The sequence below is a fragment of the Leguminivora glycinivorella genome, chromosome 26, assembly GCF_023078275.1.
Source record: "Leguminivora glycinivorella isolate SPB_JAAS2020 chromosome 26, LegGlyc_1.1, whole genome shotgun sequence".
NCBI lineage: Eukaryota > Metazoa > Arthropoda > Insecta > Lepidoptera > Tortricidae > Leguminivora > Leguminivora glycinivorella.
Genome location: NC_062996.1, coordinates 2,084,501 through 2,106,564, shown reverse-complemented (window position 1 = coordinate 2,106,564; position 22,064 = coordinate 2,084,501). Strand labels below are relative to the sequence as shown.

The 22,064-nt window shown below is 39.7% G+C and overlaps 1 protein-coding gene across 1 annotated transcript; it reads left to right on the top strand.

The window, feature by feature from the left end:
* Nucleotides 1-5,145, top strand: LOC125240078. Its single transcript, XM_048147924.1, has 2 exons — nt 1-66; nt 1,393-5,145. The coding sequence occupies exons 1-2, from the start codon at nt 1-3 to the stop codon at nt 5,143-5,145; spliced, it is 3,819 nt and encodes a 1,272-aa protein (XP_048003881.1).
* The last annotated feature ends 16,919 nt before the right edge of the window (nt 5,146-22,064 follow it).

Here is a 22,064-nt window from a genome sequence, read left to right as displayed (position 1 = left end):
ATGACGAATGGCGATAAGTCTGTCGGAACAGAGGTTGACACGGTGATGATTGCTCGTGACTATCAGGTAATGAGAATTGAATATTTGCAAATGTTGTCGGACTCCGAACTTGCGCTATGTGACGAGAGTGAGCTGTGTTCTATAGCGAAGAACTTCCATGAAGCGCAAATAAAGTTATTAAGTAGTGCTCCTCGTTCCGAACACAGGGAGATCTGCTCACATACCGCGATGTTCGATTCGAAAGTAAGGGCAGTACGGTCGAGGTTGCAGAATAGGAAGCCTTGTGCTGGGACTTCGTCAGTCTCGGGCGTGCCGCAGCCGGTCTTGCCTAAGTTACCAAAACTGCAAATTAAAGCATTTGATGGGAAAATTGAAAATTGGGTAACATTTATGCAGTTGTTTAATTCTTTGGTGGACAAGCGGACTGACATTGCTCCGGTTGAAAAATTACATTATCTTTTGTCCAGTGTGCAAAACGAAGCTTATGACCTTATAAAGAATTATCCTGTCACCGATGACAACTATAAGGTAGCATATGAAGCGCTGTACAAGCAATATAACAAAACTAGATTAATTGCTACTACATACTATGAGAAGCTTGTACAGTGTGAGCCGGTGAAGGCATCTCGGGCTAGTGACCTGCAGCGGGTTTATAGGGTTTTTGCTGAAAATTTGTCGATTTTGAAAGGTTTCAACTTACCGGACAAAAATTTCCTTCTTGTACAGCTACTGTGGTCGAAGCTTGATAGGAACACTAAAGAGCAATTCGAATTAGAACATAACTCTGATGACATTCCTGAGTTTAGTAAATTGCAGGATTTTATTGAAAAGCGACACCGTGCCTTAGACGCGGCAGGGGCATCGGGGTTTGTCGCTAGTGCTCCGCAGCCAAGTAGTAGCAAGCCATCTAATAAGCCAAAAGTAGCCTTGGTAGTCTCGGCTCCTAAGTGTGAGGTGTGTGGACAGGCCCATAGTCTTACATCCTGTCCAACCTTTTTGAATTATGACCCCGCTTCTCGGTTTAAATGTGCAAAAGAATTCTCTTTTACTTACAACTTATTCAAGTTGTGTATTCTGTGTTTGTCGGGGTCACATCCTATGAGGTCTTGCAAGTCGAAGCAGCGGTGTGAGCAATGTCGGTTCTCTCACCATACGCTGTTGCATTTTAATAGTGGTAAGGTGCCCGTACCCCCGGCAACGGATGTGGATAATTTGAAGCATCCATCGAGCTCAACAAATCCTCTGGTGATGGTAGCCAATAATGTTGCCGCTTCATCTCTATTTTCGACTGCGAGAGTATTGGTGGAGAATGCCAGAGGTAATTTAGTTGAGGTAAGGGCCTTGCTTGACTGTGCCAGTGGTTGTAATTTCATAAGTGAGGCATGTGCACAGAGACTTGGTCTCCGGGCAGAATATGGGAACCATGCCATCACTGGTATCGGTGAACTCGTGTCGAAGCCTGGTGGCACATTGTCATGTACCATCACACCGAGCGTTGGGAAGGCTGATACTAGCCTCTCGTTTCAGGCTTATTTGCTGCCTAAAATTTGTCCTGAGATGCCGCCTGATCTTGTCGACCTGTCATCATGGCAACATATTAGGGGCTTAGAATTAGCTGACCCCTACTGGCACATTCCAGGACCTGTTGATCTATTGTTGAATGTCAATATTTTCGCTTCTTCGTTGCGCCCAGGTTTAATCCATGGGGCCCCGGGCCAGGCGACTGCCGTCAACACCGTTTTCGGGTGGATTCTGATGGGAGACGCAGGCGACTGTACTACGGACATTTGTCGTTCTCGGTTCCGTAACAACAGTTGTCAGCTGGTAGTGGGCAAGTTATCGCTTGACGACTCCATTAAGAGGTTCTGGGAGTTGGAAGATGTCAACTCTCCGAACACCGTCATTTTATCGAAGGAAGATCAGCTGTGCGAGGAATACTTTCTCGCTAATTTTCGTCGCACAGAAGAAGGTAGATTTGTCGTTCCTTTACCTTTTGCTGATACTTCTAATAAACCTATCTTCTCGGGCTCTCGAGCCATCGCTCTTAAGAGATTCTTGTCGTTGGAGCGGAAGTTATTAAGTAACTCCGACTTCTACCAGAACTATGTAGCCTTCATGAAGGACTACAAAAGCTGTCGCCACCTTGAGGAATGTGATCCTCCAAAGGTGGATTTGGGGGGGTTCTTTTACATACCCCACCATGGAGTGTTGAGGCCCTCGTCGACCAGCACTCCTCTTCGGGTAGTCTTCGACGCTAGTGCCAAGGACAGCCGGGGTGTCTCACTAAATGACGCGCTACTGCCAGGGCAGAAGCTGCAAAACAACATCTTCCACTTGCTCCTTCGTTTTCGGTGGCATAGTGTTGTGTTCACAGCAGATGTCAAGCAAATGTATAGGCAGATCTTAGTATCCCCGGAAGATGCTGAATATCAGCGCATCCTGTGGCGTCCGTCTGTCAATGAGCCTATCCGGGACTATCGGCTGTTGACCGCTACTTACGGCGTGTCCTCAGCTCCCTACCAAGCTCTTCGGACAATAGCTCAACTGGCGAAAGAATCAGGAGAAGAATACCCTTCTGGCTCAGCAGTGCTAGACCGAGACATCTATGTCGACGACGTGGTGTCTGGAGCTCAGTCTGTCGAAGAAGCACGGAAGCTTCGATCGGAGCTGTCTACCATCTTAGCTTCTGGTGGCTTCCATCTACGGAAATGGACGTCCAACCACCAGGAGTTCTTCGAGGGTGTCCCCTCCTCAGACCTATATTCCGAGGACTTTCGGGAGTTCAACTCCATTGGGGACATCTCACTAAAAATTCTCGGCCTCTCGTGGTTACCCCAGACGGATGACTTCACCTTCAAAGTGTCTGTCGAGGATCGACGGTGCACTAAACGCACTATCCTCTCAGAGATCGCTCGAATCTTCGACCCTCTGGGCCTCCTCTCACCTGTGACGTTCTTCGCGAAGTACCTCATGCAGTTGCTCTGGGTCTCAGGTGTTTCATGGGATGATGATGCGCCAGAGAACCTTGCATCCGAATGGCAAGAATTCAAAGCGCAGCTTCCTTCGTTGAAATCGGTGTCTGTCCCGCGCCGTATGGTCAAGGATTTCGTCTCGCTCGAAGTCCACGGTTTCTGCGACGCCTCAGAGCGAGGGTATTGCGCGGTGGTCTATTTACGGACGTCAGGTGAGGATGGAACGCGATATGTTCATCTGGTCTGCAGCAAATCAAGAGTGGCACCTCTTCGTAAGCTGTCGATACCCCGTCTAGAGTTGCTGGCTGCGGTTCTACTTGCTGACTTGATAGCATCTGTTGCAGAGGCTCTGACGCCCCTCCACAAGATTTGTGAAATTTGTGCGTGGTCTGATTCCAGCGTTGCTTTGACGTGGATAAAGTCTTGCCCGTCCAGATGGCAAACTTTCGTGGCTAACCGCGTGAGTCACATTCAGGATATCATCCCTCCAGACTGTTGGCGGCACGTGAGGACTGGTGACAATCCTGCAGATTGTGGATCGCGAGGACTCTTGCCAGATGACCTGGTTCACCACAATAACTGGTGGCAGGGCCCATCTTGGCTAGGTTTGGATAAGGTTGACTGGCCTAAGTCCACGGTGGCAGTGGATCTGGACGTTCTACACGAAGAGCGCAAGGTCACTGTGCTCACTGTCTCAGTGAAAGAATCATGGACAGACAACCTGATGAATAAATTCTCGTCGCTAAGGACACTGCAACGTGTCCTTGCATACTGTCGCAGGTTCGCATATAACGCGAGGAATCAGAAGATGCCCAACAACTTGTTGAGCGGTCCCCTGACACCGCTAGAACTTAAACAGGCCCTCATGTTCCTCGTGTGCCATGTGCAAAAGCACCACTTTGCTTTGGGGATCGAGAAGGTGACAAGTAGTCTTTCGAACTCTCTCCCGAAGGCATTTAAAAAACTGTGCCCATTCCTAGATGACGCGGGTCTCTTGAGGGTGGGCGGACGCTTGTCGCGAGCCTCTCTCGAATTCGATGTTAAACATCCCCTTTTGCTACCTCGCGACAACCGTCTGACCTACCTCTTGATTGACGAATACCACAGGCGGTTTATGCATCCGGGCATCCAAACGCTCCATAATTTGCTGGCGCAGCATTTCTGGATTATGAGTCCTAAGCGGGCTATCTACGCCGTGGTCTCAAAGTGCATGAAATGCTTCCGGGTTCGCCCGCTGGGCGCTCCTGCGCCATTCATGGGAGACCTACCAGCTTATCGCATCACTCAACTAAAGGCTTTTTCGAGCTCAGCGGTCGACTTTGGTGGACCTTTCGATATCGCCCTTGGTCGTGGTCGCGGGAACAAGACGTACAAGGGCTACATCTGCGTCTTCGTTTGCACCGCGACAAAGGCGATACATACTGAGCTGGCTACGGAGTTGTCCTCAGACGCCTTTCTGGCTGCGCTCCGGCGTTTCGTCGCCCGTCGAGGTCGGTGCAGTCGGTTAGTCTCTGACCAAGGCAAAAACTTTGTCGGTGCGAGCAACATCCTCCAACGTCTCGTGGAGGATGCTGCCGCACGCGAAGCAATTCATTTCGAATTTAACCCGCCAGGGAGCCCACATTTCTCGGGACTCGCTGAAGCCGGGATCAAGGCGGTAAAGACACACCTCTCGCGCGTCATAGGGAACCAAAGGCTGACGTACGAGGAGTTTTCGACGGTCTTAACTCAGGTCGAGGCTTTGCTGAACTCAAGGCCACTCACTCCTCTCAGCTCCGACCCTAATGACTTTTCAGCCTTGACTCCGGGTCATTTCTTGACCACAGAACCCCTGTCGGTCGTGCCTGAGGACGATCTGGCAGACGTCCGGGTTGGCCCTCTCCAACGCTGGAAGCTGCTGCAGAAAATGCACCAAGACTTCTGGAGCAAATGGTCTAAGGAGTACATGCATACTCTCCAACAGAGGATGAAGTGGCACGACAAAGAGTCTAACATCCAGGTCGGAGCACTCGTGCTCGTCATAAACGAGCAGACGAGCCCAATGAAATGGCCCCTGGGTCGCATCGTCGAGACACACCCCGGATCCGATGGAATCTGTCGTGTGGTTTCCGTGCGCACTGCCACAGGGTTGTACAAACGGCCTGTGGTCAAGCTGTGCCCAATGCCGGTGTAGCTGCTGCTCTAAAGCGGTTCAATTGTGTCGTCTATTTTCTCGTTTAATTTTAATGTTTTCGTATCCGTATCGTTTTCGCCATTCTTTTTTTTTATTATTTTTTTTCTCGCACTACGTCAAAATACTAGTGTATTTTGGTGGGCGGAATGTTCAGTTTTGCCCATCATTTTTCGGATATTTTTTCATGTTAACTGTGGCAACACTTTGTCACGGTTGAAATTCGAATATTAAAAAAAAAACGGTTGCTCTGTCATGCAATTGACAGAGCCAGTACGCAACAGATTCGCGAACAGCCACCATCACCTTAGCTAGTCTCGCTATTTCTCGCAGTGAATCATTAAAAGCACCATCACCCGTAGTTTAATATCATTTCAATAAGTGTTGTGTATCGGAGAGCGCCAGGATCATCCGTGGAGAGAACGTCGAAGGTCTAAGTTGAAAGCTCGAAGGTAACGGTTTTACGCTTCCTCTAGCTTGCGACAAGGAGCTGAAATCACCGCCAGCGGGCCTACAGCGCGACCAACGACTCAGTCCTCACATTCCCGGACTGTAAGGTAAACTTCGCTTACACTTATTTCACACTTAGTCGTCTAACATCACATTTATCATCTTCACTCCATACCAACTTCCTTGCTGACTCGACCCTAAATTCCACTCTATCGTTTTCCCCTTTTCGCCCCCATACAGTCCATTAATTGTCGAACAACACCATTAGTAAAATCGAGGCTTATACGATTTCTACCTATCTTGCGAATTCCCCCTTCGTGTAGACCTTTAATATTATTTGAGCACAAATATTGACCGAATTTCACCGGGTGTAGCTGTAGGGAAACGTTATCGGAGGAACCGACTGGTTTTAGTTGTACGTGAATTACATACGGTCCAATGTCTGAGTTGGTGTAACATTGTCTCCCGATGGGAGGCGATGCTGATGCGTGATTATTTGACTGTGTGATTTTTGTTTTTTTTGGAATGTCAGACGGCATTTCTTTTAATTTTTTTGCAGCTCGTTTAAGGGTTGGTCTAGCTAGAACAAACTCTTCGTCTATATCAGGAGAGATCGTTGACTGACGGTCCATCTCCGGGGGACTTTGCGGCGAGTCCATCACAGGATTAAGGGCCGGCTCGGGCGATGGGTTAGAAGAACCCATCACTCTGCCGGCCGTATGGGAACGTAATGTCCCTAACAAGCTGAAATATATATATATAGATTAAATAAATAAACAAATAAAGTAATATTTTCAGATAAAAATCACTACAATAAATTAAATAAGAATTTGGGCCGAGAAAATTTTAAACTGACAGCTCCCGTCCCGCACTCCGAATCTAACTTCCTTTTATATATTTAAACACCTAACAAAAGAGACAAACAATCTTGTCCATACGTTTTCATATGTGTCAAATGAGGAGGTGCCTTAAGAAAAATATAATTACTTGTATATTGAAGCATTCTTTCAGCATAATCCAGTGTATCTTCGTGTTGATATCGCCGAATATACGTGAGTCGGATACTTGTGAAGCGCGCAGCAAGCAACAACCGCACGAACGCAAGTCCGTAAACTCCGTTGACGTCATTACGAGTTAGAACTTGTGAAAAGAGTAATTGCACTATTCAATTAAAAATGAACAACTTAGCGGAACTGTTTTATATATTTAGCAAAAACAATTCGTTTGGGAGATGTGACACTGACAGGCAGAAATCAGATCATAGAAATTATATAGAAATGACATGACAGTTGCTCCTTAAAAAAAACAGTGGCCTGGCCCGGATGCGAGTATTTATGTCATGACCACTTAAATACGGTCGCATAACTTCATAGCCGTACATTATTTACTAGCGAGCTCTAGCGGGTAGTAGCATTAAACATTTTCTTTTAGTTTTGTTACGCTACTGTCCACTAGATGTCGCTAGTATTTTTACTGAGCACTTAGAGAATAGAATATAATAAATACCTCTCGGAATCATATCACAATTTTGGCTGAGGAGACTCGGGATTGATTTTGTCAGTGTAAAATGTGTATGAACATGAAGTAATAATTAATATCTAATAACAAGGATTCTGTATACATTCTTAAAGTATTTTTATGCATTTTATTTTTCTGATGCAGGACAATACAACCGAAGGACGCACAAATGGTGACCACCATACACATTCAAGACGCTGTACACCGTTTATCTGGAAACAAAAAAACTAAAAGGGTAGTGGAGCAGTAAATGAAACAATAATTTAGCAATACTCATGTTAAATTATAATATAAACATATATTTAAACAAATATCATTGTAACAAATCAACATTCAACCTTCAAATCTAACAGTGCTTCCATTTTGCCTCTTATTAAATCCATACTAATATTATAAATGGGAAAGTGTGTGTCTGTTTGTCCGTCTTTCACAGAAAAACGGAGCGACGAATTGATGTGATTTCTTAAGTGGAGATAGTTGAAGGGATGGAAAGTGACATAGGCTACTTTTTGTCTCTTTCTAACGCGAGCGAAGCCGCGGGCAAAAGCTAGTGTATTATAAATGGGAAAGTGTGTGTGTCTGTTTGTTTGTCCGTCTTTCACGGCAAAACGGAGCGACGAATCGACGTGATTTTTTTGTTGGAGATAGTTGAAGGGATGGAGAGTGACATAGGCTACTTTTTTTCTCTTTCTAACACGAGCGAAGCCGCGGGTAAAAGCTAGTATTACATAACATAATGCGACAGGATAACATGATCGAATTTATAGAGTTCTGTTACGTCCCACATTATGATATAAAACATTTTTCATCACACCCGCACTTTAAATGTGCTATTGCACGCAGGCGGAGCGTGAGTTATTGAAAAATCGTTCTCCCAAGGGAATAATGAAATTTCTTGTACCGTACTTAACTTTTTTTTACATATATTTATATATTTTTTACATTGCGAGTGTGATGAAAAACATTGTGTGTAACTCGGGGAGTATGAATATTACAAACTCGAGTCTTTAAATCGCTCCGGCAAGCCGTCGCGATTTAACACACTCTCGCTAGTAATATTCAACTTCCTCCCCTAATTGCACAATGTGCTATTACAACAGTCAAAGTGGGGGTACCATAAGGCCTCATACATTAAAATAGCTGAATGCATTTAAAACATTATTAAGTTAATTAACTAATTCAATATGAATATCATCAACATTAATGGCCTTATCGTCTGAATCAGACGAAATAAGGTTCTAAAAAAAAAAAAAAAAAAGAAATTAGTGGCCTTACGAGGTTAAACCAAAGATAAGTAAAATAACGACTGCGAAGCTCTCATTTAAAGTCTACATAATTTTAATTTACTTATTTGATAAAATTATAATGGTACATTACGAATTTCATTTTCGCACGTGTATCGTTAATTTCCTGTAAGGTCGAAACTTCGGAGTGCCATCTGTACTGAAAAACGTCATACTATACACGTGCGAAAAGGAAATTCGTAACTCGTGTCGATTTAAAACACTCCCTTCGGTCGAATTCTAATTTATCGCCACTCATTTCGAATTCCCTGTTTCCCGCACTTGTATCGTAATGTACTATTACCGTTGTATCCATAATCAGGGGCCTTTAAAAATTTAAAATACATTATTGCATTTTAGAATACTAGTTGGCAGTTATAATCTATATACATTATTTCGTTTCTTAAATATTTACATGAGCCTGTCAGATTTGTACAGTATGTTCATAGATAAAATAAAAGGTGGCAATTATGTACATTACAAATATTTAAAATACATATACATAATACATACATACATAAAATCACGCCTGTATCCCATAAAGGGGTAGGCAGAACACATGAAACTACTAAAGCTTCAGTGCCACTCTTGGCAAATAAGGGGTTGAAAGAAAACTAAACTGTGACATTGCAGTGACAGGTTGCCAGCCTCTCGCCTACGCCACAATTTAACCCATATCCCATCCCATAGTCGCCTTCTACGACACCCACGGGAAGGAAGGGGGTGGTGAAATTCTTTACCCATCACCACACAGGCCAAATAATATAATAATTCTTCATATTATGCACATAAACGACCAAATATTTTCTTCATACTATACTCAACAGGCTATTTGCCTCCTAGTCAAATCAGCTTCTTTTTAAGAACTGTCAAAACGAATTTTAACGACTTGTTAATATGGAATTAATATGAAATCGAATTGAGTTACGTCACGGTCAACTCAGATAGATAGATAGAATACTTTTTATTGGCACACCTCAGCAAAAGATACAGTGGAGACAAAATAAATGATTATAAATAGAGGCAGACAACAGGCGGTCTTATCGCTAAAGAGCGATCTCTACCAGACAACCTTTCCAGTTGCTTTATTTATTTCTACCTGACTTAATAAATAGAAATTGGATTTAAAAATGTCTTCTGTCCATGTTTTTCTTATAATTATCTGATGCTTTGTTTCGTGCATTGTATAAAATATTTTATTTTAACTACAGTTCCCTACTGTCACCGCATACATCAGAATAACAGCCTCTTGACAATAGTCATATAGTTCTGGTCAGGCTTTAAGAGGGGGTAGAGCAGGGAGAATTTTCAGAATCTGTCAAATTACCCCATTACACACACAAACACCCTTCACTCACACTACCTCAATTTACTGTGAAAGGTCAGTGACCCTTAATTTTTTTCAAGAGTGTTATTTTGAGTTTGTAGTCAACTACTGACCTCCTTTGAGAAATTAAAACTGTAAAAAAGGTAGCATACAAGAAGACAGAGAAAAAATACGCATCATCTAGCTTTCCTTCTCTGTTCATGTCTCATGTGAATTTAATTTACCTAAATATGTAGATAACGTTCCTTATTCAATTGATTGTTTATCTAGGTGTATTTCAAATTACTTTGCACTACATTTTGCGTTACTTTTCTATACTTAGATTAAAAATCGTCAGCCTGCCTATCCCCGCAAACATTATTCAAAGACGTGTGTGAAGGGCTAAAGGCCGATACCTCCAGGCAGACAATTATTATGGTCGCGTGATAAATGATAAAACATCAGCCCTATCACACTATTTGTAAGTGCGATAGGGACGGCCCTATGTTATACCATTTATCGCGCGACCATGATTGCCCTGCCGGTCTTCGGAGGCCTGTGCTGTGCATTACGTATATGCGGGGTGTATTAAAGACTAACAGATAGGTACTTTATTCTTTTTGGTCGTTAGGTTTTTGACGTGATAACGTCTAATAACTCGTTACTACGGGCAGCATGCACGAAAAAGATGACGTCATTGTCCCGTTTCGCAATATAGTTTTTGTGCCATCTATTGGCGCGCGTTGGAACTAAGCGGCTGATCGATGCGCTCGGTATGGTTATAGCGTGTGGCCTAAGTAAAGCACCACAGCTGGGACAGATGGCGCGCCCGTGTGTTGTTCTCGTTAAGCTGAGTTTAGACCAGCAAGTTATTGCTGCAAGTTTTGAGACGCAACTATAGGTAAGAGTGAGTGGCAAATATCTGCATCTCTTTCTAGCATATACTTCTGTCTCAAAACTTGCAGCAGCGCCGCAGAGATGGGCAAATCGTAATCGATTCCGGATTACACGATTACTTGATTTTACTTTGTAATCCACTACTGGGTGTCAGATTACTTGTAATGTAATCAAGTGAAACGGAAAATTACCATTACATATAAAGGAATCACTAATCATCTATACAATAATTACTATTACCAATAATTCGGAATCATAGTCGATTCAAAATAACTGAAATTATTGACTTGATTACTTTCAGATTACAAATATGTAGTACCTCAGATTGCTGACTGTCACTTTGACACAAAAGTCATCATGGGTGTCGTAAAATAAGTTTTAGGGAGTGCTGATTCCAAAATTAATGAACAATGTGGAATCTGACATTGCTGACTGTCACTTTGACACAAAAGTCGTCATGAGTGTCGTAAAATAGGTTTTAGGGGGTGCTGATTCCAAAATTAATGACCAATTTGGAATCTGACATTGCTGACTGTCACTTTGACACAAAAGTCGTCATGGGTGTCGTAAAATAGGTTTTAGGGAGTGCTGATTCCAAAATTAATGAACAATGTGGAATCTGACATTGCTGACTGTCACTTTGACACAAAAGTCGTCATGGGTGTCGTAAAATAGGTTTTAGGGGGTGCTGATTACAAAATTAATGACCAATTTGGAATCTGACATTGCTGACTGCCACTTTGACACAAAAGTCGTCATGGGTGTCGTAAAATAGGTTTTAGGGAGTGCTGATTCCAAAATTAATGAACAATGTGGAATCTGACATTGCTGACTGTCACTTTGACACAAAAGTCGTCATGGGTGTCGTAAAATAGGTTTTAGGGGGTGCTGATTCCAAAATTAATAACCAATTTGGAATCTGACATTGCTGACTGTCACTTTGACACAAAAGTCGTCACGGGTGTCGTAAAATGGGTTTTAGAGGGTGCTGATTCCAAAATTAATGAACAATGTGGAATCTGACATTGCTGACTGTCACTTTGACACAAAAGTCATCATGGGTGTCGTAAAATAGGTTTTAGGGGTGCTGATTCCAAAATTAATGACCAATGTGGAATCTGACATTGCTGACTGTCATTTTGACACAAAAGTCGGTATGGTTGTAGCGTGTGGCCTGAGTAAAGCACCACAGCTGCGAATATTAGGGTTCTAAGATTAGTAAATGGCACTAGCACTTTAATAAAATTAACGCGTCACTCGCAAACGGTCTAGGATACAAAATGACGACTTTTATATAGGTATAAGTTAGGTTCGTTAGGTATCTTCAAACGGCCGAAGGCTCCTATTCTGTGCAGTTTCTGTAATAAGCGGGGCTCCGTCGATATCGCTTTCTGTCTCTGGCGCCTTAGTAATGCTACGGGAAAATTTTGCAACTTTGCACCACTCTAACTCCTAAATTAGTAGGTTTTAAAAAAACTTTAATTTATAAAAGATGCTTATTTTAATGCATTCTTTCTAATAAGAACAAAACACTATGCTAGAAAGAGTGCAGAGGAAGTTCTGTAGGCACATTTACAAACGACTGTACGGATATTACCCATATATGTATCCATCTCTATTCGTAACAGGAATGGTTGGTCTTCAAACTCTAGAAACCAGACGGAAACTGCTGCATATTATGCATTACCGCCAACTGTTTCACCATAGAGTAGATGACGCATCCGTGCTTGAGAGAATGGGGCTGCAAGTGCCAAGAGCGAATGTGGTGGTTGGCATGCCGGGCGCGGTGCCGGCGCGGCGGCGGCGGCGCCTGTTCGCGGCGGCCGGCGCACCGCTCGAGCCCGAGCTGCTCTTAACCGCATCATGTTGGAGACAGACGATATTGACACATATTTTCTGATAGTGTTGGTGTGTTTTACAGAAAACTCTTAAGGTTCATAGACTCTACACTCCTTAGGTGATTAATGTAATAACCATAGTTTAACTTTTAAGTGTGTTTGCTTTTATTTATGTCAATTTAACATGTACATAATTATATTACCACATAAATAAATAAATAAAAAAACGTGAAAAAAGTCCCAGAATCGGGCCCCTTTTGCTATACTCTGACCGCCCCTGTCTATACTACTGTAATGTTTGACGTTATCACGTTAAACTACCGTCCGTAAACCGACTTTACAGACAACCAATTTTTTATCAATTTATCATTTATTTTGATATAAAAATAAAGTATGTGTATAAAATAAAAACCTAATGAATAGAGTACAGCTAGCAGCAGTCATGTCAGAGACACAAAGAAAGACAGGGAATATCGACGCATATCTTATCTTATCCAATACTGCCATCGCCATCTGCATCAGACTCTTGATCTTACCCAATTTCCGAGTCCCTTCTCTTAATTTCAGTTCCTTGAGTTGAAAATGTTGAAACTCATACTTAGTATTAAATAAACCACAAATACATATAAAAATCACAATATAATTTTAAATTATGGCTTGGGCCCTGTACCAGTTGCAGTCGCTACGTCTGTAAAGCCCCTTGTAGTTTCTTTTAAATGGCTAAATACCTAGATGTCATGTCATAAACATCTGTGATGTAACTGAAAATTAAAAAACATCGCTCAGAGATAAGGTTCAAATTAGCATGGCAAAAAATACAGTGCAGTCAAAATACCATCAAAATACGAAAAAGCATATGTCAATGTCAATATCACTGCCGTATGCCGTATTTCAGGCCACGGAAGTATAACTAAAGCATGGAAGCCATGCTAAAATAAGAGCTCGGTGACATGTATCTTACTCACACCACACTATTACCTTTTTTATATGAGCGAATGAGACAATATTCCACAACTTCTTTCGTTTTCTCGAAGGTTGTCCCTAAATGCTGATGTCAAAACGGACCTGGGGTCCATTTATTATACGACAAAATTAAATATACGTTTGTCATTTCACACTCGGTCTCCATCTTTGACAACTGTACATAGTCGTATTATATTGGTTCGAGTTTTTAGCGCGACTTCAATGGTCGTCTTGACGATATTTATTTATTTTGTGAGGATTTCTGATAGATCGTGGAAAAAATACCCCAGTGTATATTTGTGATAGTTCCAAGTTTCATTTCTGACTATGGCTTGTGTGATCAAGTGTTGCAAATCACATTCAGGAAGAAAAGAAAACACGCAAGAGGTTATTGTTTCAAACTCTGGGGAATAAGTTTGGAACAAAGGGAATTAAACATTGCCTGAATTCATCTCCAAAGGTTTATCACTATAACTGCTATCATTATAACTCAATCTGTATAAACGTCAGTCAAGCAAAGGAATGATTCATACCTTTGGTTAGCAGTGGCTACACTGCATGTATGGAATGACTGTTAGAGCCTTTCTCTAACCGCTGTCCTCGTGGTCTCCACACTGGTCAGCATGACTGGCATCTCAAGATCTGTATTAAAAAGGGGTAACTATGACTTACAAAGTCACTAAATTATCTCTATATAATATCACACATTTAGTTCTATGCAAGTATTATTACAAGGTTAATCTCATATTATATTCTTTCCATTATATGTTCTCAAATCTCACTGAAATCATTAATTCCAAGTTGCTTATTGAAGTTATCACAGTTCCAACTATTTCATCATCGTCATCATTATCATTATCATGACCATTATCATTATCATGACCATTATCATTATCATGACCATTATCATTATCATGACCATTATCATTATCATGACCATTATCATTATCATGACCATCATCATGTTAGTTCCCTTTGAACTACATAAATGTAGTACTTAAATACATATGTAAAGTATCTCAAAGATACTTTCCAGTCACCATTATGGTGCATCAATATTCATACCAAAGTACTACACAAATAATGCAGTAAATCAGTAAACAAAGTCAATTTCTAACAACATTTGTCTTTCATTATAGTTGCTATTATCTCAACTAATGTATTGAGATATATCAACTTAATTCAGCATATTCAGGATACAAAATTCCATATATAATAGCCAAACTCAATATGAAAGCTTTGTAACCATTCTCTTACAAAGTACACTTCTCAAACATGTCTCTCATAAACACAACTAAGGCAAGTACATTAACACCACACATAGATCAACACATTACAGATTATTAGAGATATTTCATAAACAACAGAACACCTCTGTCGTACACATATTATCAAAGCCACTTATAGTTACATCATAGATGTTTCATAAGCCACAGAACCTCTCTGTGGTAACCACATTATCAAAGCCACTTTTAGGTAAATCATAGGTGTTTCATAAACCACATTATCATATCAGTAATTACTTTCATAAACATGAATTTAACCAACACATGAAAAACCCATAGGGAAATCAGGTAGTTCTTTCATCTGGCACATTACCAAATCCATCTTTATCAAATCATACATTTTCTTAGACACAATATACAAACTTAAAGCTATACATTTACATGGTGTCACAACGCTCCACACTAGTGGCCAACGCTTGACAAATATCATTATTAGACCCAAAATGTGTATGAAGGTTCGTCAACCCTCTCAGAGTAGCGCTAGTCTGTACACATGCCCGAGGGCCCTTACAGTGATCACCATCTTGGGGGGTCCTCCCAGAGGATGCGTGAACCCATGGCCTTCAGGTGTCAGCGGCCAGGTCTCACAAACTCACTGGCGTTTACCAAGGCCTGGGGCGCGACTCCAACCCCAGCCAAACTCATAACTTTCCTCATATTAAATAGATAGCACAATTACTAAGGCTGGACCGCACCCCAGCCCCCGGTGGCGGTCATACCAGCATCAGGGCTACCCGATGCCTGGTCCCAAACTCGTTGGGGCCGCGCTGACTTACAGCCACGTTGGCTCTTTCCCGCATTCAACATGCGCCATTTTGTGATGCAATCATGTTAACTACATGATCTTTATATGCATAAACGTGTAACAACTCCCTGCCACACTCATTTCAATATATCATCCATAACGGAAACATCATCATTATCATAAAGCTTGTAATAATGTATAGCAATAATCGTCCATCATGAGAAGTTAAAGTTATAAGTGAAATGAACAAGAAAGTTTGGGAGAACCACTCCTCTTTTAACCTAGAGATATAAAACACCACTTAGCTTTCTTTGGTGACTCAGCTCCCCTTGATGAGCACTGATTCGAATATTAATTTACATAATTAAATTCAACACGCCATAAAGTGACAAACAGGTTTTTACTGGTTTGAATGGAGGTTGTTTCGTTCAGTTGGTAGTGTTGCCAGGTAACTCGCGAAACGTCGCGACACACCCGACGACGAAAGTTTAATGAAAAGGAGTTAGTGTAAGCAACAAGTGGCGGGACCACTCTTTGATCTTCTCCAATTGCTTGGACCGCTGTTGCTCTCTTTTGTCTCTCATCTCTAGGCGTCACTGACTCTATGCCATCTTGTGCAAATCACTCTGACATATTTTCAGAGGTATACATGATTTCTGTTTCATTGATGCCTTCTACTTAAGCCTATATCCACCTTATTTTATCTCTGAGTACTTAGTATGTTATTATCCACTATCTCTTCCTTTGATCTATTTTCCATTATGTTTCACATCTTCTCTTTGAACCGGTATATCTACTTCTATATCAAGATCCATCACTTCTTCCTCATAAGATGTTTATCATTTAATATATCTTTTGCAGGATCCACAGACACCATTGATTCTCTTATCTCAAGGACACAAATGTGCTATATATCCTATAAATATAGTATTACCTACTTTACTTTGGCCACTCTACATTGCCCATTTATTTCTGTAATTAATTTTGATATACGATCAACTTTCTGAGTCTCTCTGTTCTCTTGATTTTTTCTTAATTTGTACATACTATGTCACCAACACAACACGTGGTGCCACCTTAACTTGAACTCTCACTTGTTTATTCTTAACCTCTCACAATTCGAGAGACCCTCCCGCGCCAGAAAAAGAATTGTCAATCATCTGATTGCTCAAACATTTAGATAACAAGAACTTCAGGGACAATTTAAGTAACCAAAAATGTAACTTTTCTATGTCATTTAACGGTCCTTTTGCCACATCAGCCGGACTCAATTTGGAGGGTACATAACGTAGATCCAAGTTTTTGTTCTTTTACATTTCTTCTATCCCTTTTGATACAAATAGTACAAGTAACTTGTTTGACTGCCACCTATAACAATCTGACTGTCACACTCTAATGTTTGCTTAGTCACCTTTTATTGGGAGATATCTTTTTACATATTATATTAATCTATTTTCTATTGAGGTGCCTCATAGTTCTAAACGGACTATTTTTAAATCATTCTTGATTTTTTATGAGAGTCAGTCTATTTCAGTTAATGCCTTTGCTGTATACATTATAGTTAGTATCTCTATGCACTATAGCAGAATATGCATTGACTAATGCATCTATGAAGCCATATATTTGACAAGTTTCTTCACTGGATATAGTTCTAGGTAAGTATACCTACATATTTCTTTTACTACCTCTACACAGTTATATAGTTTTCCAGTATGTTACAATTTCTTTTAATAAGGTAGAGTTCCATCTAATATTTTTTATCCATGAAGATTGTAAGAGCAATTTAGCTGGTTAAAAGATAGGCGCTGCAAGCCCACACGGATCATAGATGTAAGCTATGGTATTTAGTATTTCTCTTTTGATGAAAGTATTTTTTGTTGGATTTGTTCTTGATTTAAGTATCTTTGCACATATCGCAAACCAATCCTAAAGTTTTTACTGTGCCTTTATTGTCTATTTCTGGAATGATTTTCCAGATCCATAGGATTCGTATCCATAGAATCCGTTTTGTTTATGTTCACTAACTATAAAATCTAGTCACATCTCTTATAAAGCTTTCTCTATATCAGCTATTTGTTATTCTATGACATCTGAACTTGACCACGAGTTGGATGAGATCTTTTAGCATCTGAGGGCCATGATAATTATAGACTCAATCAAGCTTTTATCTTCTCTACCCTCTGCTGAAACGTTGTACAGTTCTCATGTCCTTTCCCCTCAATGAAATTCCATGGTGGGCCAAAATATACTGAATGGTCTACCTGGCTGTGATTAGGGACAAACTCTATGATCTCTTTATTTAATCGGTCTTGTGGGATTTGTTCATAAATGAGCAGTGCGACTCTCTATTGCATGTAGACCCGTAGGGTACTCATTACACAGCTAGCCAACCGTATAACGGTTGTTAATAATAGTAGTGGTCTCATTAATTATTAATAGCTTCTTCGTCTCTATCCGTGCTAGAAGTATCTGTGATAATAATGGATTCTAGTTCTCACACAACTTTTACATTTCCTACATCTAAAGTAGGGTCAGGTTTTGTCAATTTATTCTCATACAGAGTCCGAAAGTAAGTTAAAACCATCAGGTCATTTTGTCTTTATGATCAGGTTTTCCTGATAAGATCTAGCCTAATATAGATTTTCTGAAAATTCTGTTTCTCAGTATTCATAAAGAATAATAATAATAATAAATGAGCGGGCTCGAAAGACCTGAGAATTTTAAACGGAGATGCAAATAATAATAATAATCTCTTCCTATAAGTATGTCAATACGATCTGACAAAGGGTTATCATCTACTAAAGTTATCCTTTTATTGTAATTGCTCACATATGTAAGCAGATCTTCTCTGGGACATGATACACTTGGTGTAATTGCTGGTACCATATTGGTAAACAATAATCTTAATACCTATATTTTCAAGCAAATTCTAATCAGTTTACTTTTAATTTCCTTTTGTTGCTCAGTTTCAAATATGAAAATAAATAGGCCAATTTTCTGTTCTGTGCTTAAATATAATTTATTTTCAATTCTTTGTGTCATATAACTTCTTTGAGAACTACTGTCCCTCAATAAGTGACATTTATTTCTTGACAATTCCATTCCTTTTTATAGCAGACAATGCAGCTGTTTGTAAAACAGTGGTTCCTTCTCTGTGTATGTGTAAGGTGTTGACAGGTTTTATTTACTATTTGAAAGTCATAGCTTCGGACACGAGGCCTTGTTAATTTTCCCTGTAGTATTGTAATGAACGCATTTGACATTTTGATTATATTCTTTTCTCTATGTCTTCCTTTAACACAAATATAGCAGCTGTTTGTTAATTTCTTATACGGTTTTTCATGACCTCATAGATAAGGCAAAATCGCTGTAATAATACATACATACATACAATCACGCCTGTATCCCATAAAGGGGTAGGCAGAGCACATGAAACTACTAAAGCTTCAGGGCCACTCTTGGCAAATAAGGGGTTAAAAGAAAATAAAACTGTGGCATTGCAGTGACAGGTTGCCAACCTCTCGCCTACACCACAATTTAACCCATATCCCATAGTCGCCTTCTACGACACCCACGGGAAGAAAGGGGGTGGTGAAATTCTTAACCCGTCACCACACAGGCAGGCTGTAATAATCCTTTTCACAAAGTGTAAATAAATTTTCTTGCTTTCCATTTAAGTTGATATTTTATATTTTCACTTTTTGGTGTCATAAGGCCTCTTTAAAAAAAGCCTAAATTTTAATAGGTGATGAAGTATAGATAACCAACCTTAGTTATCATATTGCTGTCGATATACTCAAAAATAGGTCTGAAAACCCAAGCAAGTGGTTAATATCCATTATGCCACTCTATACAGAGTGAAAGGTTTGAAGATTGGCGCAAGACCATAAATGAGATCCAATAACCTCTCATATTCTTGACAGTCATTAGGGGAAAATATTGATCATCATCACTTGAGGTTCATACTCATAGAAAGTTTCCAGAATATATAATATATGAAGTGAAACTAAGTAAGTTTAAATCTACACAAGAACTTAGAAAACAACTTGATATTGTTATAACAGCAAGAGAATCCTCTCTCTCTCCTTTCGAGGTCACATGAAAATTAACAAAACTGAAGAAGTTCAATTTAGTACTGAGGTCCTCCATACCTCCTTTAAGTATATTAATTTATCAACATCACATCAGTCCCACTGACTTATACAAGAATGAAACTGGTCCCATCAAGGGGTACCAGTCCAATACATTTCACTTAAACTTGTGGAGTATAAACTCAGATAATTTGCTTCGCTTATTAACCCGTAGTTTACTTAATTGTATGTTAGACACCTTTATATTAAATTGTAGAATTAAGGCATTTTCAAATTCAGCTAGTACTTCTTCACCTCCGAGCTGTGAGGTAGGTAGTCACTTTAGAAATTTCATTGGTACTTGTTTGTTTACAATTTTAAAATACTGATAAAGTTCAGTATTTAACCGGTGTATGGTGTGTAATTTTTGATGAAATGATGACGCTTTGTTCTGATTTGTTTTTTAACTCATGGTATTTGTGCACATAATAACTTGGTGTCAGTGGTCAATTTCTCTATATTACTAACAAATGTGGATACTTGGGCAAGCCGGCTTTGTTAATATTGGCATAAAATGGTTGATTCCAATAAGAAGTATTTTAACGACGTCAATTATGTGGTTATTTCGTAGTTAATCTTCAAAGTATGGGTTTCTACTAAGAAACGATAAAGAGAATTTTTATGTGATGAAATTGCAAATGATGAATCATATCAATATTTCAATTTTATGTGATGTCAAACAGAGCGATTCATAATAACACTGTAATGATGAGTACTTATACTCAATGCGTAAAGATATTTTGAGATGAACACATTCGTACAATACAAATTTGCGTGGAATTTCATTATTTATCATTTGCCAAAAGATGCAAAACTGAACATGTACAAAACACCTTTATCATTCATATCCCCTGACTTTAAAGTAGTTAAAAGCTTTTACAACACTCACCGAGTCTTTCAACATTTTGCCCCAAGGGCGTTCATATCGCCACAAGGGCGTCCTTGTTAGGGATTAAACCCCAAACCTCTTTGCTGTGCCTGCTTCCCAATGAGCCATAAAACCGAATGTCTGCATTGGGACCACAGTGGCTAGAATTAGCGTAGATTTATCCTGGTACTACCTCCCTGTGTAGAAACGGACTCCCCGTCATATTTTCAGGTAATCAACAAGTAATTTCACTTTTATTTATATACATATTTCGCCGGTAACAATATTTTCAATCCTTTAATGTCATATGTCAAAGACATAGACGTTCCGAAATCGACTGCTTTTTATGCGTGTTTATCGATCACATCGATTTTTCATTTATGTTTTAAGAAACAATAATTACAGAAAGCAATTATTTGTGTATTAATTTTGTTAATGTTTAACATATTTATTAATTTATAATAAGCATTTGAAAATAAAATGTTGTAAGTACTAACAAACCTCGTAAACTTGAGCTCTACAAACTTCGTAAACTTGTACTTATCAAACTTCGTAAACTTGCACCAATTGTCAACCTCACTTTGTCGAACAACAAACAAACATTCTTTATCAATATTTCTACACATAATTGGTATGAAGGGAAATCACAATAAAATAAGTATACAATTCGTACATTCATGCTTAAATAAAAGAGCAATATATCTTTATTATAACACACATAACGTAAATGCTATGCTGCCAATTTCTGTGTCCATCTCGTGGCTATCACTTCTACTCGACGCTAGATGACATTAATAATTTCAAATCAGCTTCTTCTAGTACCTGTTAAACCTATTTTTCGTTAAATTGATGAATGTAGAACACAAATAAATAATTTTAAATGATATGAATCACACATCCCATGAACTGACGTCTTTATGCAATTTCTCAGATACCATAATAGAATTTTAACAAATGAAATGTACTTTTAACTTTATTCTTTCTGTGATTTTGGCAGCGTCTCCCCAGCCACTACCAAATATCCCAGACTAACTCAACCAATTTTGTTTCAAACTCTGGGGAATAAGTTTGGAACAAAGGGAATTAAACATTGCCTGAATTCATCTCCAAAGGTTTATCACTATAACTGCTATCATTATAACTCAATCTGTATAAACGTCAGTCAAGCAAAGGAATGATTCATACCTTTGGTTAGCAGTGGCTACACTGCATGTATGGAATGACTGTTAGAGCCTTTCTCTAACCGCTGTCCTCGTGGTCTCCACACTGGTCAGCATGACTGGCATCTCAAGATCTGTATTAAAAAGGGGTAACTATGACTTACAAAGTCACTAAATTATCTCTATATAATATCACACATTTAGTTCTATGCAAGTATTATTACAAGGTTAATCTCATATTATATTCTTTCCATTATATGTTCTCAAATCTCACTGAAATCATTAATTCCAAGTTGCTTATTGAAGTTATCACAGTTCCAACTATTTCATCATCGTCATCATTATCATTATCATGACCATTATCATTATCATGACCATTATCATTATCATGACCATTATCATTATCATGACCATTATCATTATCATGACCATTATCATTATCATGACCATCATCATGTTAGTTCCCTTTGAACTACAT

What these genes read in the sequence shown, in the direction of transcription:
- LOC125240078 (XM_048147924.1), top strand. Translation starts at nt 1, where the DNA reads ATGACGAATGGCGATAAGTCTGTCGGAACAGAGGTTGACACGGTGATG. An exon ending in TGATTGCTCGTGACTATCAG is followed by an intron (nt 67 to 1,392) that starts GTAATGAGAATT and finishes GCATGTGCACAG; the next exon opens with AGACTTGGTCTCCGGGCAGA.